The sequence below is a fragment of the Rhamphochromis longiceps genome, linkage group LG2 (assembly GCF_057381845.1).
Source record: "Rhamphochromis longiceps isolate RC_006_pf linkage group LG2, R_longiceps_female_GT1.1, whole genome shotgun sequence".
Classification (NCBI taxonomy): Eukaryota; Metazoa; Chordata; class Actinopteri; order Cichliformes; family Cichlidae; genus Rhamphochromis; species Rhamphochromis longiceps.
In genome coordinates this window covers 29687860-29707595 of record NC_140558.1, presented here as the reverse complement: position 1 = coordinate 29707595, position 19736 = coordinate 29687860, and the positions used below count along the sequence as shown (strand labels likewise).

General features: G+C 42.4%; 1 protein-coding gene across 3 annotated transcripts in view; it reads left to right on the top strand.

Annotated features, from left to right (window-relative positions):
• The window catches only part of unc5a (unc-5 netrin receptor A), a 160569-nt gene that overhangs the window by 64338 nt on the left and 76495 nt on the right, over window positions 1–19736 (top strand). For all 3 annotated transcript variants that reach the window (XM_085421966.1, XM_085421961.1, XM_085421955.1), the window contains exon 2: window positions 13691–13906. In XM_085421966.1, coding sequence (XP_085278092.1) covers window positions 13691–13906 — 216 coding nt within the window. The remainder of the gene's footprint in view (window positions 1–13690; window positions 13907–19736) is intronic.

The window sequence follows — 19736 nt, the reverse complement described above, 5'->3', positions numbered from 1 at the left end:
GACAGATCATGTAAAATGTCAACATTAATTGGATACAATTAGAACAAGTATTAGCTGGAGTGGTGTGTGTTTAAAAATGTAATGTGTGATTTGAAGCTTGTTGGAGCACCTGTATTTTTTTTCCCCCACCTGCTCATCTAAAAAGGACTGGCAGCAGCAGGTTCACATTTTACCTTGAAGCCAAAGCACGTCCAGCTCTGCACAACGAAGTGGCTCATTATTTAGCCAAAGATCATCTGAAAGTGAAATCAGCTCTGTCATGCTAAATTTAGAACAGAGAACATTTCCCCTTTTTTCAAATTTTGAATTGTCATTAAAACCAAATCGTGTTGATGGTGCCTCTCAGGGTCTTCGTCTGCCTTGCATTTCAAAGCAGCTCCCCCCCCCCCCCCTCAAAAAAAACCCCTTGAATACCACTCCATTATCCAAATGACATTCAAATGCTCTCAAAGTGAGCCTATAGTTTGAGACTTCCATTTTCCTGCTAGTTTTACAGTCAAACAAGAAAAGCCCTAATTGCAGTTAGTCACAATGACTCTCCTTTCTATACTGCTTTCAAGAAGGAACAAGGTGACGTGCTGACTCAATTTATAAAAAGTGTTCTTATTAATTTAGATAATGATCTTTCTTGCCGTTAAAGCACTTTGCACTGTTCATTCACAGTTTTCTGCACATTGGTCGACAGTCCCGATAAGATTACTGCACTACCCCCAAACCTGGAATTCTATTGGTATATTTTCCTGGAGCAAAGTGCCTCTTTTCAGATATTTATTGCTAGCCACCTAATGCTTTGCTATTGTTCATGTACATTACTGGGTAGGATGTGGAAGCAATTTGTGTCTCTGTGTAGTAGAGTGTGGCCATCAAGACTCCTTGTGGATTTGAAAAGGCAGAGAGGAAGAAAAACCCAGAAAATATATTGTTGGCATTGTTGGAGAGAGGGCTGCTTTGCAGAACCTGTATACTGCAATAACAAAGTATTTACTTATAGGCCCCTTTTGTATTCACAATGCACAGGTGACAGATTGAAAGCCACACTTCTCAATCGGAGGATCTCAGTGAGTTTCTATGTTGTGTCCTGTTGTAAATCTGGTTGGAGGAAGGGGGTCCACCTATAAATTCAGATACGTTTGCTGTAGCCCCTGCAAGTGACTTAGTACAATAGCACCACTAAGCTTTTTCGTCTGAGTGTTTAGGCTTTGTTGAATGTAAACAGAAGGCACGCTTTAATTCTGGATGCCATTGTCACCTGCTATATCTCGGTGTATTTGTAGTTTGTTTATTTGTAGATTAACTTTGGAAATGTTATTACATCTTGCCATTTTTAGCATACCACACAGTAAATGATTTTCAATTTCAGAGTGCTGGAAAACAGCCACTGCACAAGTTCAGCATGATAAATTTTTCAAGTGCAATTCGAGTTTACTACAGAACTGAATAATTGCGTTTTAAACAAGGTCTCCGAAGGTAAACATGTAGAAATTCTACACCATCGTGTTGATTCAACCCGCTGCTCTCTTTTTTAAATTAATTTAAATAATAATTGCGCTGATAACTTGAGGGAAGATTGCAGAGACGAAAAAAAAGGGGGGAGAAAAAAAAGGAAATGCTAAAAATTCCAGGCACCTTTTGCACATTGAGAGCTGCTTCCTTGTTATCAGATGGTGCATGTCTTCAGCCCTTATTTGCAGTGAGGTATTATTAGCAGCGTAGCGGCACTGTCCCACCTCATCACATCATCTGTCAGAAGATCATCAGTTGCTGTAACGGCCCAGGAGGAAGTGCCCTGTGTGCTGCTTATCTGGCTCAGGCACAAGGCCCAGTGTGTCTTGTCCTGGCGGATAAGGAAAAGAACTTGGTGTACTTTAATCCAATACTGCTTTGGTTTTGTTATTGTTAAGGTCACATGTTATTTGATCCAGAACTTGACATTCTTGTTCCTCCCCTGTGGAGCTCTATTGTTGTCCAAAAAAGTCTGTCCCAAAGTGATTTGGGTACCAACAAATGTGTATTAGTCTGGAATATAATGAAGTCCCAGACAATGTTATTTCAATAAAATTAGCTAAATCCACCAGTACACATAGTTTATAAGATTATTCTGCTTCTTGTCCTTTTCTATTGCTTGTTTTTGTACAGATTGTTCAAAAAAATGAAAGGGACAAAATTGAATAGAGTATAGCATCAGGTTAATAAACTTCTTGGATATTGCTGTGGTCAGTTAGGTAGCTGGGAGAGTTCAGAATCAGAATCAGAATACTTTATTCATCCCGAGGGAAATTAGAGTTGATAATCAGTTTCAAATCCTTTGTTGTTAATGACATTAAGAATGAGACAACACCCAAAATGTATGTGTGCTACAAAGGTTACATAGGTAGTCCAACCCCTCCAGGTTGGTGTATTAATATGTGCCATTGCTAGAAGGTTTTGCTGTGTCTTCCAGCACAGTCTCAAGAGCATGGAGGACATTCTAGGACAGAGTCAGTTACTCTAGGAGAGCTAAACAGGTCTTTAACCCATCAGCAGGACTAAGCACCACCAGAGCCCTACAAAGTGACCTCCAGGAGGCTGCTGGTGTGAATGTCTCTGAGTATACAATCAGAAACAAACTTCATGAGGGTGCCCTGGGGGTCTGACATCCTCTAGTGGGCACTGTGCTCACTTCTCAGCCCGTGGAGCCCAATTAGCATATGCCATCGAATACCAGAATTGGCAGGTTCAGCACTGGTGCCCTACAATTTTCACGGGTGAGAGCAGGTTCACCCGGAACACATGTGACAAAAAGGGTCTACATAAGCCGTGGGGAATGGTATCCCTGTAGCATTGTTCAACATGACCATTTGGTGGTGGGACAGTGATGGTTTGTGGAGGCATATCTACAAAGGGATGCACATACCTCTACAGGCTAGACAACGGCACCCTGGCTGCAATTAGGTACCAGGACCCAATGCACCAGCATGGGTTCTGGGTTTCTCTGGGTGTGGGACAATGCCTGCACTAAAAAAAATGCAAACAGTTCTGGGAGATGAAGGAACTGATCGTCCTCCAGGAGATCTCCCTGGACACCATCCGTCGTCTCATTAGGAGCACGCCCTAGTATTGTCAGACATGCCACACAAACTGCTGAGGACCATTTTGAGCTGTGGCACTGAAATTTAATCAAAGTAGGCCTGCCTGACGCATCAGTTTTTCACTTTGATTTACATGGTGTCTGTGAATTCAGCTCTCTGTAGGTTGATCCTTTTTATTTCCATCAAACGATGTGGCACTCTTTCATTCTTAACAGATTACCCAGTCCTTATCAGTGTAGATATCCCATTGAGATCTGATGTGCTGATAAAGCCTTCCTTTATTTTATTTTTTTGAGCAGTATAATGTCTAATGTCGTGTGTTTAGGCAAATGAAACATTACAAACCTACTGACATTTTGTATCGTTAAAGCAATTTTCATAAGGTGAAATCACACCTTTATTTTTCTCCAGACAAAGGTGGGAGTTTTGTGTTTAAATTGCATTGTGTAGGCATCACCAGTCAGAGCCTGAAGTAGCTTAAAGCCCACAACATCACATCCGATCTGCAGGGTTAAGGCAGAACAAGCACTGTGCTCAAGTGCGTTACCATCTTTTAGCTCCTTTTATTCGAGTTTCAATGCTGTTAAAGCAAAACAAATTAGACTGTCTGGGAGGAAAAACAAGTAGAAACTCCATTTTTAGGAAGCAGTGATTTCATTTGAATGTGTTGTTGAGCAGCTGGTCATCAGATTTCTTTTTCTTTTTTTCGTTTTTTAAATTTCCTCCATTTGCAGTTTCTTTTACTTTCACCTCACTGATGGCAAATGTTTCGGTGACTGCGCATCAGCCTACGTCATTATTGTTATTAGTCACCTCTAAGTGTACAGGGTCGTACTGCATGTTCTTAGGGCACTATTGCCGTCACTCCTAATGTACATGACTAGGTAGGGAGTCATGTACAAATTACATGAGTGATTACCAATGCACGGTTAAAGGCCAAATAAGATGAGTCAACCTCAAAGAGGAGAATATTCATTTAAGTGAGGAAGCTGAGCTGTCGAGCCAGCTACACTCGCTGGGATTTTGACTGAACATTATCTGTCTTTTGTCTTTTCTTACATGTGGCTGCTGTCACACACTCGGGAATTCATTTTGTTCACTATTGTTAGCACTTCATTTGTAATATAACTTCCTCAAATTGGCTAAGAAAACTCAAATTTTTTTTCTTAGGTAGATTAACCTGAAATGGAATAGACGGTGTGTTCTGAGTAATGAAAGCGGTACTTCTTCCAAAACAGATTTGTATTCATGCATTGCTAAGTCACAGCTGCCAGTGTGTCTTTGCTTTTGGTTGTCATGCCAGGGGGACTGGAAGGAGCTGCCGGAGAGGAAGGAGGGAAAAAAACTTAGAGAATAATCAGAAAGCTGTTCAGGTTGAAATGAGTTTCCCCACTTTGCACGCCGCCGCTGCCTTCGACTGATACCCTAAACACGCGTACAGTTCAGATGCGCTTTGGTTTGCTTTGGGGGAGAAAGTCATATCAGATAACCAGCTCTGCCTTTCATTTCTATACAGGTTCACACTTATCTACATAATTCCCAGTTATATTTCTCTTTCAGGTCCAGATCCTCTGGATTTGAGTCTCTGCTGCTTGTGAACATGTGACATTGTGGTAAATGTGTTTGGGGTTTTTTTGACGGTGCCTCTGCCGCATGTCTGCATTTCTTGCCGTTAGAACATTCGTTAATCTCGTCATAGTCATGGATTATAGAAGCTGGGAGTTGGCATTTGATGTTCCTCTTTGACTTTCCTCATGTATCTGTGTTTATTGGCTCTTCAAGTGAGGGATCGGGGGTGAACAGCCACGCTGGAGGCATGGCTAAAAAGGACAGCAGTTGCTGTCTGTCTGCCACTTTGGTGCAAAATGAAATCTCATAACAATTATTGGACAGACTACCATGAAAATTTGTTCATATATATTGGTGTTCAGAAGACACTGCAAGACCAGCAGTCCTCTGGCCATCGGCACTTGGGATTATTCTTGTTCACAAGGGGTCGCCACAGCGGCCACAGCGAATCAAACAGCGTAGCCTGTTTGATTTGGCTGATCTTTCTGCACTATTGCCTTTCCTAACGCAAACCCAAAGGGATTCATCTCTTCCCAGGACAAAACTGAATCTTTCACTTGTTAGGTAAATGTGTAAACCGCTACACTATGGAAACATTTTTTATTATTTAAGTATATTGTTCCTTTGAATTCCTGTTAGCCATTTGCGCATGCAAAGAAAGAATCAGGCCAATGGTATGACTTGAGACCAATATCAGCTCCACACTGCTGATCACCTACTTTAGATCTTCACTTTAGGCCAGGTCATTCATTCTCATGTCTCTGATTCTTAAGCTTTTTCTCTTTATGACCATTTCCTCACATTTTTTATCACTCATTACTAATTAAAAATGAAAGTTGAATTTCTACTACACACCATCAGCCAACTCTTTCAACTTAGTTTCACTGCAGGCACTTTCCCCTAGACATCCACACATCACCTGCTGCCACAGTTTGAGAACCGCTGCCATATGTGAACAGTGTTAACTGTGAGTCAATGCTTTCTTGCTGGCTAGACTGGATCCGGGAGATAAACTCCCCATTTGTAGTGGCATACTCACCAAGTCACTGTTGTCCTTGATGTCACTCAGCTGTCTGTCCTGCAGTCTCAGTGACTCCTGCTACCCTGTCTTTGACTACATCCTACAACTGCTTTTTACAGAGATTTGTATATAACATTGCGGTTTCATGTGTCCCTACTCGTTATGCTGAACTCACCAAGGATGCAGAGCAGATCAAAATGTGCAATCAGGTATTTATTTTAGAATTCTTTCTTTAATGTTTAGTTTAAGAAAGTCTGGGTACTCCTCTACTGTGTGCACATGCATACCCTGTCCCGTACTGCCAAAAATACAGTCTAAACACTGAGCATGTGCTTCCTCCACCCTAATGGTGAGTCATTAGCAGATCCAGTAGCATAGTGTGTCACCTCTACAAGTGCTGGTGGCATGGCAAATTGGAAAGCTGGCTCTGCCATTGTGTTAAGGTTATTAAAGTTGAACAGGTGATGGTTTGTCTTAGCCTCGTTATTGATCATATCTTCGTGTTGTGTTCTAATTTTCTGTCTAATGCCGAGGAGCCTCCGAGCTCCGTCACGGTAATTAGATAGAAGTCACCCTCTATTTGTTTCTAACAGGATCTTTACTGGGAAGGTGGTAAATGATGAGATGAGGAGGAGGAAGAGAAATGAATAGGCGGGTTAAGGTGGTTGGTAAGTGTCACAAGGGTGCGTTTAATATAGTTTGTGTCAAAAAGCCCTTGGAAAAACTTTAAGGAGCTTCTGCAGACATCAGCAAGTGTTTGGTTTGTTGCGTTGCCAACATGTTTTTTTGGACAGACACTAAAGTGATTTTTCTGTGTGTTTTCTGTGAGGACTGGTGCAAGGGCAGCGGAAAGAGAGCACATTTCCATCTAGTTGTAAAAAGGCATTTGCAGTATGAGCATTGAAACATATGACATTATAGCAGTTAGTGCCATTTTTCCAGCATCCTAGCCAAGCGTATGTATAAATCACTAATAAACAAACAAAAACTTTTGACTGTTAAAGTGAGGGGAGCATTTTTCTACTATTTTTAGGGGGTCTTGTTGCCTTAGAAGGATAGGTTAGAGCAATAGAATATTGCTCGTATCTTTTCATGAAACATTTCTATTCTGATCAGCACAAAAGGATCATGAATTAATGCTATAATGAGACTGAATGCCGATGGAAGAATTATGTTCCATCAACTCAGCAGGGTTTGAAGCTGGGTGCTAATACACTTTATTTAGTTTTGTCCTCCAGTAGTCGATGTCGCCATTCTGTATTTATTTTTTTATTCTTAAGTTTATAGTTTGGGATAATTATGGCACTCTGGCTCACTTTCCTGATTGTTCTGCCCTTGTAAAATTCAGTGTGTGAAACCATTTTAGCTGTAGGCATACCTGGTAATTAAAGGATTAATTTGGTAATCTAAATTGTCTTTTGTCTTTTTCTTCCTCCTCCCTCTCGTTATTTCCTAACTTCCATTTCAAAGATTTAAGGCCTCCTTTACTTCTCCGTCTGCGTTTCCGTTTCTCCCAATGCCTGCTCCGAGTCCTATAATCAACTTGCTTCTGGATAACCTCGTTTCCGGCTAAGCGCAAGGGGACGACAAATCCGCAAGCGAGTGCGTGCCTCGCATGGCAAAGACTGCGACTGGCTCTGCTCCTCCTGCCAGCGGTGGATGTCTTTACTTCCTTTGAGGATTGTATGCAGTTATTAAGTCAAATGTGTTTAAATCTCCGTGGCTCTTTTGAGAAACATCATGCACCGAAGTGCCAAACAGGTGAAGCTTTGAAGAATCGGGAGGCATTTTACATTGCAAGGCGTTTTGGATGTTCCTCTAAAATGAGCCAAATCTGTCAAGCGTGTCTCGTGTTTGTGAAGACTTTTACAGGAGAGCAATAAAAACCGTTTTTCCTCAATCAGCTTTTTAGTTTTTGAATTTTCCAAAAATATTCAGTAGTTTCTTTTCATTTTCTTTTTAAAGTACTTGATCTTTGGCCTTTCATTGTTTTCTCAGTTGTATGTTTTGCTTGGTTGAAGTGACCTTTTTACTCCAAACACTGAAAAGCAGTTAGATGCTTCTGAATTATGATTTTTTCCCCCCTGCCTTTTATGCTGTTTCGTGGGAGCTCAAGTAATTTTTCGACATAAATGCTCCAAGACGAGCACATTTCTACTCACAGTAATGAGGCAACTTGATATTTGCAATGCTCTGCTTTTGAATTACATATTTTTTAGTAAAAACAAAGGCCTTAATATAAGGTAATGATCAGAAGTTTATTTATTTACTCATTTTCCTACAAAATGGCCAAGTGCTCTCGTGCTTAATTTCCTGTGTACTCGAATTTGTAATCAAAGAGGATCGCATACACACATGAGTAGCACACCCAAGTAAGTGCAGTCGCTAAATAATCTTACTGGGAAGTTACAGCCAGCAATGAAACCACTGATATAAGAAGTGACTGTGTGAGAGGCCGATTCAGCCCAAAGACTGTTTGCATTGTGTGCAGAAACATCTGGAAATGAATGGCCACAAAGCATCAGCTGTGGCACTCGAGCAATGAATATGCATGTTTTCGTCTAATTTGGAGACCCTCAGTCCGCTCCGCCAACGGCACTTGCGACAATAAGAATGTGATTTCGGAATCACCACGGGCCTGTTTAAAATCCCAAACTCTCTCTGCGCACAGATTTCCAGCTCCCAGCTGTGCTGCTCCTTTTTAAGCATCACTTTCAGCCATTTATTCACACACCTTTTGCACAAACTGCACATTTGCAAGGACAAGAAATCCTCGCATCAAGTCGCTCAACTTCCAGCGTGCTCTCACTTACGCTGCGCTCTCAAAATGTCAGCTCTTTTAGCCTGACAGAAAACTTAAAATGGTCTCATAGGTTTCGAGGCAAATGCGCCTTTCATGACTGCGTCGCCTTGAAAGGTGAGCTGAAGCGAGGGGAGGTGGGGGGCTGACGCGGGGTGTCGGTGCTAGACGGCACAGAGTTGCTTCCCTGCCTAGATCCACCGCCACCATCGCCGCCACCACCACAACCCCCGCCGAGGTGTTACTTCAAGGAACAATGACAAGGAAAATTGATAAATAGGAATCAACAAAGCGGAATAAGTAAATGTGTAGGCTCCTGTTCAAAGGTGTAAGGCTCATTAATGGTGTTGTTGTGCACTATATTTACACAACAGCTCCACACTTGTTTTTTCTTCCTCCTCCCTTTCCTTCTACTGACAAACTGTTTAATGACAAAACAAGCAAAAGCATTTAATCACATAAACAAAGAGACGCCTGTTTTTTGAGTAATGATGATTTATGTCTCCGGCTTTTGAAGGCACTTCTCAAAGTTGACGATGAGATTGAAGCTTCAGAAGCGCATCTATTATGGAAATGTCCTCTTCGGGAGCACTGTGGGCAGCACGTTATTAGTATCTAGGATGAATATATGCAAGCACATGTGCAAGGGCCCGCATCACCGCTATATGCTTAGCATCCAATTTTGTATTCAATTAAGGGTGGGGGGTTGTAATAACGTCATACGTGGCATGCGTGAGGACAATTTACATATTCATCCTCCTCGAGGCTCATATTCTCCTTCTGTCCTTCATACTCTTATTTATTAATATAGTTTTAAAGCATCTGCATCCTCTTATATCTGATGCTGATGCAAGTTTGGGTTGCAGTAGGTGCCGGTGCTAGTACATGTTTATTTAATGCATGAAAGCAGTTTCTATACTGGTGGATATCTGCTGACAGTAATTGATTGTTTTGCAGACCGACCTTAATGACCAGGGATATTGCATAGTGTGATTTTGCTTTTTAGCATTTCTGTTTTTTTGCATGCATAATTCTGCACCTCTCATTGATTGAAAGACAAAGCTGTTTGTGAGCAGCTTTTTTTGTTTTCGTCTGCTCTTTTGCATTGTTGTGGTCTTTTTTTTTTTTTTTTTTTTTTTTTTTTTGCATACATGCACTTTTTGGGCGTTCATATATGTGTCTCGGCTCCAGGATGGCATGTAAGTGTACAGTATACGGGGAGCACGCATGCTCCTGATACCAAATGTGCCTGTGTTTGTGGTTCGAGTGCTTGTTGAAGCGTGTTTGTCTCATTGAAAAATGTACTCTGAAGTAAATATTTCTCATCTGGGGACAAACATACATCAGTCAGCCGTGCAGCAGATTATATATGATGGTGGAGGAAGCTTTTTTTTTTTTTCCTCCACCCCCCTATCACCGCACTCATCCCTTCGTTTTCCTGCATTTTTCACTCTCGATGTAAATGCCGTCACGGGCATATAGATAGCATTTCTAACTCGACCTGATCAGCGCTTCTCTTCCCAGAACCATTATGTACATACGTTACGTTTAGAGCGATCACTGAATAAAGACACTCACTTGTTTAAGAGAGTCCGGAAACCCACTCATACAAACCCAGGCACTCGGACGGAAAACATCAACCAACAAAGCGGTCGAGACACATTTGATCTTAGCTTTGCTGTTAATAGCCAAACAAGAAATTGCATAATATTATGGATTGTAATTTTAATTGAATTAATTTCAGAGGACATCGTAAGGCACTGATGGTGTCATAAAACACTTGTTATAGCTGCTGTTTATCACACTGATGTAAATTATGCCCAGTGATTGCTCAATGATGCTTTACTTCAGGGACATGATGTTGGGAGAAAAAAAATGTAATTGGCTCCAAAGAGCATATGATGTGTTGGTGCTGTGAGGGAGAAACACAAAAGAGGGTTATTTCCTCTCCAGCTACGTTTTTCTTTTCCCTTTTTTTGTTTTGTTTTGTTTTGTTTTTTTCGCCGGCTGACATCGCCGTACTGTGTCGCTTTCTGCTTTTCATGTAGATGGAAGCAAAATTTAAAAAGCGGAGCACATCTACAGTATGTTGGATTTTGTTTAGAAAAGAGACGTGAGCTTTCTGTGTATACGAGGGGGAAAAGAAGCCTGCTCCTGCAAAGTAAATGACACTAGAGTAGAAATCATTACGAAGTATTGAAGATTGTAACGGTCTTGTGTTACCATCAAAGGTGCAAAAACTAATCCTGTGTGATAATATAAAACAAGCATATATAGTTGCAGTTGTTACAGGAATATAATTGTTGTTATTATCATTTCATTTTTTAGATTTTAACATTTATATATTATAAGTGTTTTTTTCTGACGGCATCATAACAACTTTATCATCTTATCAGCCCCTGACTTGGGAGTTGATGTGGTCAGCAGGACAGATGAGTCATGGGGTCTGTGTGAAGCAAGAAATCTGCCCTGGACATCATGGCTCAGCACACTGACAGCTGGTGCACCCTTGTTGTTGTGTGTGTGCATTTGAGGTTGTGTGTTCTGAATTGTCTCTCAAGAGAAAAGCAGCTGCAGACAAATATCAGGGCAAAACTTGGCGTGTTTCTTTTAAAAAAACGACAAGAATTTTAAAAAAGAAGAAGAAGAAAGAATCCCGGTTTCTTTACAGGAAAATCTGCAGGAGTCCAAACAGTGGCCTGGCCCCAGGAACTCATTCACCATATTGTAGCAATTAAAACAGTGTCATGGCTGTATGATCAACAAGGGAGACGTTTAGCGTCCGCTGTTTGTTGTTTGCGCGCGTACAGAATAATCTGGCAATGGGCTCGGATGCATTTCACAATTAACAGCGGCCCGAGCCAATCACACTCAGCGGAATATAATGCAGGGCTGTACGTCTTGATTTGTGCACTGACCCGCAAGAAGTCAGTTAAGTGGCTGATACTCCCTATGTGTGCGAGCGAGCAAGCGCGTGTGCACGTTGACTTTGAAGTATGTTGTGTCGTGACAATAATCTAAGCCAATTTAGTACGCATCAGCCCTCCATTATGGGTTTGACATAAAGCGGTGCGTGACTTGAATTCTCTTCCGTAAAATGACAATTTGCTTCTCAAAAGAAATTACGTGTTTAACCTCATTAACCTAAAGCACATGCACTAAAACGGAAGGCTAACCGCCCTCCCTTGCACCCCTTGTGACACACTCAAAAACACAAATTGGCAACATCATCAAAAGTTGAGAGTTCGCTCTGAATGTGACCCCTTGCAAATGGGAAGTCGGTGGCGAGTTAACATCGGTAGTTCGTCGAGTCATTTCACAACTTGTCAGCCTTCTCGGGTGGCTTGGGTTTCACTCTGTTTCAACATCATCTGTCCTCTATGAGATGATTAACCTGGCAGGTGCGAGGTGAGTCTCGCCTACTGTTTTAGTGAGCTGTCGTCCTCAGTCTGCAGGGAGTACAGGGGGGTCAGCCCAACCGGCTAATGGCTGTAGTCACAAAGCTGGAATCAGGCCCACTTGAAGAACTGGCCATCATTAGGAACAACACATTTTCAAACAGCCTGACCTGCTGGGCCCACGCTGTTTATTAGCAAAGTTTTTGGCTCTCCTTTAAAGCAATTATATTCTCCATCCAAGATGAACTGTGGCCTAAACATACACTCGCATGCGCAGTCAGTAATGTCAGGCGCTCGAATAGAAAGCTGTCTTTTTTTTTTTCCTCTGCAAATGCATGCAATAGGAAAATGTGTTCGGAAAATGAGGAAAACGGGGAAAATGGCAACGTGTCAGCAAGTGATGTATGTCGTTCATTGGACACAGAACATTTAGTTTTCATTAAGAGTTAAACATGTACACGCAACATTAATGGGGTTCAGTGACAGCACCAGGGCCGCGCCTCACTGTATCTCATCCTGATAAATTAGCAACTCAGCACACAGGGGTACAAGGGAAAGAAAGGGAGAAGAAAGAGAGACAATAATATAATGTGTAGTGGGGGAGGAACTGACAGATAATGTCTTCATCTGAAGATTGGTATTTATGATGCAATGTAATATTATCCCTGACCCGGGCATCGGCAAGCTGTAAGGATGAACAAAGGCCGGACGAGGGAGGACGACAGGAGTGGGGGGGGGGGGAGAGAGGTCAGCACGAGTGCTGGCGTTTTCATTGTGTGAGATGTGGACTGCCGTCCTCTCCCTCCGCACGGGGAGTGATGGAGAAGGTTGTTAATTCCTGGTTTGTCAGCCATATTGGATTCAGGGCAGTAAATTAATATCGCACTCCTTTTAGAGGGGTTTTATTTTGGGATTTACCGGTCTCCCTTGAGTGTCGGTGATGTAAAGAGGTTATTTCCCTCTTTCTACTCCGTTCTGTGTCCTCTCGCTATCTCTCGCGCAAGGCTAATATGTTTAGAGAGAGCGAGAAAGTGTGTTCATGGAGGAAGGATGTGTGCGCTGCAGGCTCTTTTGTGTCACTCAGCATTTGGATAGCACATTTTTCAGCGAGAAGTCTGCCGTAAATTGTGGCATCATCCGAGCAAGGACAGCTCCCTATCTCCGAGGTGTTTCTCTCCCCCTCCCGCCTCCTTCCTTTACATGTCATTTATATGTCATGTGAGATTTTAAAGGAATAAAAAGACATCTACTGGATATAGGAAGTGATTTTAAGTTAACAGGCTGTTTAGCTGTCAGTCATCAACCTTCCCTGCCTCGTGCCCTGTCGTGTTTAATGTGGGTAGAGTTAGAGTCCCGGATGAAGAACCATATAACACAGTGTGAAGTGGCCTAGTCGTTGAGATGGGGATTTATGGCTGCTGGTCCATCAGTGGTGATGTTAAAGGGCTGTGATTAAGAGCTGGAGTAAAGACATGGACTTTGCTATCCCAGCGACCCAGCCAAGAGTACGCGAGGCTGATCTCCATCACTGCCAACTCTGCTCCACGCAGCTCCGTCTCACTTTTTTTTGCTCTTTGTCCATCTGTCTCTCTCTGTCTTCTTCTGCCTCGCTCGTGTGCATATGTATGAGCTCAAATTCACCAAGGACTCCCAATCCCTGCATTAGATATTTTCTTGCGTTTTCGCTCACCAGTCAAGCAGTCACAACAACGAAGTACGACAAGGTTCAGCTCCTGCTTTCATGACAACTTGAAATACTTAGAAAGCTTTTCTTTTTCACTTTTATTTGACATCTCTCTGAATATCTTTTTCCTCCTCCTCTTTATCCTCCAAGGTTCTGAGCACGCTGCCACGGCGACGCTTCCCGCCGCCTTCTCGGACCTGTTACCTCACTTCCTGGTAGAGCCGGAGGACGAGTACATCGTAAAGAACAAGCCGGTGACTCTGACCTGCCGCTCCACCCCGGCCACGCAGATCTACTTCAAGTGCAACGGCGAGTGGGTTCACCAAGATGACCACTTGATTGAACGGACTGTTGACCCAGCAACAGGTACACCAGACGCAAAATCTGTGAACCACATAGATAACCAATTTTCACTGAATTATGCCTCTATTTGGACTCCTTCTGTGCAGTGTTTCAACCCAGATATGAGCCAGTTTTCTTTTCTTTTTTTTTCTTTTTTTTGCATTTTGTCTGCTACAGATGTATGACATGTGCAACTTCATAGAATCATTATGTAAAGTGTTTGTGTGCTGAAACCTGGATTTGCAATTTGCCAGTGATTACTGTGCTCCATCGGGCTCTTGGCTCATCCTCCAGCCTATTTAGCCTGCCAGTCTCATAATAAGCACATTGGTTTCAGTCTCAGAAATCTTCTCGATCACCTTGGAGACCTGTTTGTTTTTCTCTCCGTTGTGCTGCAGTCCCCCGCCTCCACCATCAGTGTCATAAACATGTATGACACTGATGTGGTGTGATTCAGCAGCGATCTACAAAATTCAAACCACTCATTTACAGCCTGACAACTGATTGGGAATGAGAAACGTGGCCGTGACAGGTTTTTCGGGGGTACACGTGCACACATGCACTTGTGGCTGGCTGTACATAGCAAAGCCATGTTTGAAAAGCGGATGAAGTGCAACAACTGAGAGATGCATGAAAAGATAGGCACATCAGTCGGCTTCCTCACACAGACACAAAGGGAATTCAGGAAACTCTGAAGAGAAATTTAATCAGAAATATATTAATTCATATGCAAACACTGCCGCTTTGTTTTAAGATGAAGAGCTCACAGTTTTAACATTTTATCCATCTGGGCTACAGGGTTCGGAATTAACATTCAGCACCTCGGCAAATGTAGGCACAAAAAAAGGCATGCTCATCTAACTTTAACTGTCTAGATATCAATTCAGCCTGAAACTTCGGTAGGTGAGGACGTCTGATCTAGTCTCCAAAATTTTCCCACAACGAGGCTTTGATTGGTGTACGTGCAGGCTTGTCCCTTCCCGTTCTGCTCTTTTCTTTTTTTCTTAATAAAACAAATCTCCTGTTTTTGTTTTCTAATGAGCATCTTTGAGAAATGTTTGGTGATTTTAAACTTCAAATTCTCCCAGGTACACAGCTTGTTTATAGCTCTTCCTGTCGTGTCTCACAACCTCGCTGTCACTCACACGCCGTCTGTGGATGGCGGGCTGTTTTGGCTTCTTCTGTTTTTTCTTTTTGGCATCAGGGTCTTTAAATAATGGCAACAAAACAAAAAGTATGAAAAGTTGATTGTAGTTCTTTGCTGAAAATGGGAGGGGGAAAACATGAGCACACAAGGGAGCGCTTGTGTGATTTGCATCATTAGGAAGAAATTCTCAGCGAGTCAACAGTGATAAAATTTGATTTCCCTTCTTGTGTTAACAGCTCTGCTCTCACAGTTTGGTACAGTTGTTAATCGGAGTGATACGAATGGAAGTGCTTTTTTTGGTTTGTCAAATAAATGGTCAACATCTACTAGCCACGGGTGAATGCAAACACTTAGCAAGCCGTGACGTGCAGCGGTTTTACTGCTATTCTGTAAACAAACTTCATAATGTCGCAGCCAATAACTGTCCAATAATCTCCTTTTAAAAACATTATTATTGAAAATCAAAATATCAGAGAAACCTGGCTGCAGATTTCTCTCACGTGTGCACTGGTTTCTTTGCAGCTCCTTACCGGCACACGTGCTCGTGACAAAAGAAAGTAGAAAACGGAAAAGTGTGGCAGCAGTGCAGCTGGCAGAAGAAGAGATAATTAATTAGAATAATTACACGAAAATTGCGACTGAAATTGAAATTAACACGAGCGCTCTAGAAACTTTTAAAGTGGCCTCTAGCTTTTGATCACTTTGAAATTCTGGCTTGTTCAAGCCGTTAACACAAGTGTTACACTCTCTGGTTATCACGTCTTTTGTCGCTATCCTTCCATTCATCCGTCCACCCCACTAAATGCTTTTCGAGTGAGGTTGGCGTGGGGCTGGAGTTGAGCCCAGCTGGACAAACAGCCCTATGCGCTCAGACAATCGGCCAATTACAAATCATCAGTTAATTTAACCTTTTGTAAAGCCACTGGGCCAGCGTCTTTAAACAACATAGTCAAAATAAGTATTCATGTAAGCAATGTTCCTGGTTACCTGTATAACCTTGGGTTTCTCTGTTTAATTTATGGTCTGTCCACACTGCATTTCAGACCGTCTGAAACCCCCGCCTGCCAGCCCTCTCAGACGTCTGATAGTGATATCTCTTTAGCTTATTTTAACTCAGTGTCTGGCTGGATGGGTTGTCAGAAAATGTGTTATCACTGTTTTTACACAATATTTGCTCCTGTTTCTCCCTTCCAATTTATAATGGCTGTTCTCCCCCCCCGGTCCACTTTTATAAGAGCTAGAAAAACACACTTGATCTCAGATCCGTTTTGAACAGTGCATCTTAAGTTGAGAGTGACCTGTTTATTTAAATAGACACGCTGACTGGATGATGTACAGTCGCTGATATGCAGCGAGCACCGGGTGACGTTGTGGAGGCTGCTCCTTAACTTCGATCTGTGGGATATGAATAGTTTTGTCAATAGCTAAAAAGAACATGACGTGCCCCATAAACTGCTGACTTTATGGGGAACAACATTACTAATGCGATGTTGCTCTGCCAACGTTTAATGATGATGGACCATTTGCCATGTCGTTATGAGCCGTTATAGTTGGCATTTATTTGTCTATGAAACAAATCCGTCGTGCTGGGTGCCACAGACCCCCCCGCAGCAAGCGAGGGTCTCGGTCTTTAGAAACCCTGTGAAGTTCCAAGGCTTCCTCGCAGCTCCGAATATCAGTCTGCAGTCCCGCTGCCTTTGATGAGGGATGTTTCATATGTGGAGCTGTGCAGTTATGAAGGACGCGTGGTTGTCCAGAGGTAAGGCTGCTCCAAGGTACCTGCATCGATCTCTCAAACACTTGTGCTGTTTAATGTCAGCACTGCCCCGAGGAGTTTACTGATGGCTCCGTCTAATCCCACTTCTTGCAAGAAATGTGTAAGGTGCACACATCAAACAGTGGTAAAGCGTGCGTGCATGTGTGTGTGTGTGTGTGTGTATGTAGCACAGGCTTGTCAGGTTGTTCTTACCCTGGATGTCACACTCACACCGGACTCTAAACTCCTACCTGTTGCCAAGCAACCAGGACTTCTGTCACACCAGAAGCTGCCCGATATCAACATCCTGCCTTAAGGTGGGAGGAATGAGGAGTTTGGACTTGTATCGAACTTGAAAAAAATTGATTGACAATTTATACCTGGTGGAGCAGTGGGAAAAATCACCTTGTCAAAATAACACATTTCTACTAGAGAAATTTTGAACATTTTTCTGCGTGATTGCAGTTTCTCCTGCCCGTGTTTTGCACCCAGTGCTTTTGCTATTAAGAAGGCCAGAGATGTAAATGGTCACATGATCAGCCAAAAGCTGTCAGAAAGCTCCTGAGTTATCAGCCTCGGTTTAAGCTGATTTAGCATTCTTGTCAAGGGTCCTCCTTTCTTTTCTTATGCAAATGAAAAGGATGCTCTTAATTGCAACAATAAATTAATAGAAATTGCACACAAACACATCAAAATCAAGAGTCACTGTCGGAGATGTTGTGCAGATTTATTGCTTATTGTCCTCTATTCAGACGGGATTTTTCTTCCAGTCTTTGATGGATAAGTGGCTGTTCAACAATGAGGCACACATGCAGTTTGAAGTTTTGATTGTGAAAGAAGCAGCAGGCCCGCTGTCGTGGTCTGCACTGTCCGTCGATTTTTCTCCATTCTTTTCTCATGTTTTCGTGCCTCCCTTGTATACTTTGACAGCATGCACAGTGTTGACCACCGATTTGGACTCTTTGATGTATTTATTTTGTTAGCATCAGTGTTGTGTCCTGGTTGCACACGTGTGCACCTGTGTACACGCTCAAAAAGCATGCAGGCTTCTAAGGGTCTCCTCTGCAAACATTTCATATCATTTTATATCATGAGCTGTAATTGAACATTTTAATCAGCTGCCTCTCCTGCGAGTCCTCTTGGACTGCAGCTGGTAGAAGCTGGTTGCTGTGCTGTGCAGGCTCGGTGAGATCTGAGTAGTTTATGTGAAGCAGTTCTTTACCTGCTGGAGATTCTGGTCATAAAGGGAACAGATGCTCAAGCGGCTGAAAATAAGAGTGAGGAGATCGTCCGCTGATGTCAGTTGTTAAAGATGTCATTCTCTCACATCAGCGGAGAAAAAACATATGTGTCGGTGTGAGTTTGTGTGGTCAGCAACTCTTCCTGTTATATTTTGAAGGATTACTGCATTTCTTGCTGCTTTATTGTCCCCTCTAGTTTACCTGTGCTTCATTATTACCGCACATCCATCTCTGAGCCTTCCCTCCACATTTTCCTCCACACCTTTGATTCTCCATTTGGTAATTATTTTTCCTACTTTGGCTTTGCCGGCTTTTTCCTGCCTTTTTTCTTTCACTGAAGAACCTTTCGTTAATCTCCAGCACTTGCCTGCCTGAAAAACCACCACCAGTGATATTGGTACAAAAATAAATGAAAGGTAATAATTAAGCTGTTTGTCAGCAAAAGTGTGAAAAATTTATTATTTATTAACCAAGAAAAACACCTCCACCCCCCACCCCCAGATGTTTCTGAGCCCGTTTGAGTATTTTGGAAAATGTTTTAATCTGCAGTGAAACTTATCAGGGTGAAATTAGAGTTAAAACTTAACCTTACTTATTATTGGAGTTTCACTCAGAGCCCTACTGAAACCTTTTTGCAGCATGCTCTGGCTAAGACATGCAGACTTGAATAATTGACTATATATATAACTAATAATAGAGTAATAACACGTTGATAGGCAATAATAGTGTTTGTTATATGGTGTCATTAAGTCCATACAAATAAGTCAAATCTGAAACAATATCTTCTCAATAGCAACTGAGCATTTTAAACTAGCACATTAAATTAAAAGCTAGAAGAGACGGTGCCTGCTTTCTGCAGCCGCGATTTGAACGTGCAGAGACTGGGAGAGAGAGATAACATTTTCCAAAGTTTGAGCAACTGTGGGAGGTTTGAGGCACGTGGAGCCGCGTGCAGAAAGAAGAGATAAGGTTGGATTGCACCAAAAACAATTTGCGTTACAGCTCTAAATCTATTAAACTGGAGAGCAATTCTTATTTGCCAAGCAGGACGGAGCAACATGATTACATTCTGTGCACTAGCATGTAAATTTGACTCAACCTTTTTTTTTTTTTTTATACCTATATTGGACTACAACAAGTTGTGATTTACTGTCATCGCTTGATGTCATTGTAAGGTATCACTAGATTATGTCATATATTGATACCGCAGACCTATCCTAGTACTACAGACCTGCGTTTGTGGAATACGGGCAAAACAGTGAGCACCAGGTTGTGTGACATAAGTTAAGTTGAAGCAGACTGCTTGTTCTGAGCATGTCTGTTCACCGAGGCACTCAAAGCATTGAAGCAGCCTGCCGTTGTCTGCTGTGATTACCGCGGAGTGAACATCAAGGGATTCCCTCAGTCCTAATCGCTTTTGGTCATGCTGTTGTTCCTAAAGAATATCAAATGGGAAAACAAAACTGATCAAAGCGAGCCCAAGAAGTGATCGATGAATCCTTCACCTTCACGCAGCCGAACGGAGCAGCAGAAGGAATACGGGATACGTGGCTGTTTCTGACACGAGCTGGTCTGACCCAGCGCAGCAGAGGTAATATTCAGCAAACTCCAAACATGGTCGGTCCCAGCGCTCAGACAAACGTCAAAGCGACTGGAAGGGTTTAAATTAATAACTGACCCAAGTCTGACGTGCCGGCATGTTTCAGTCAG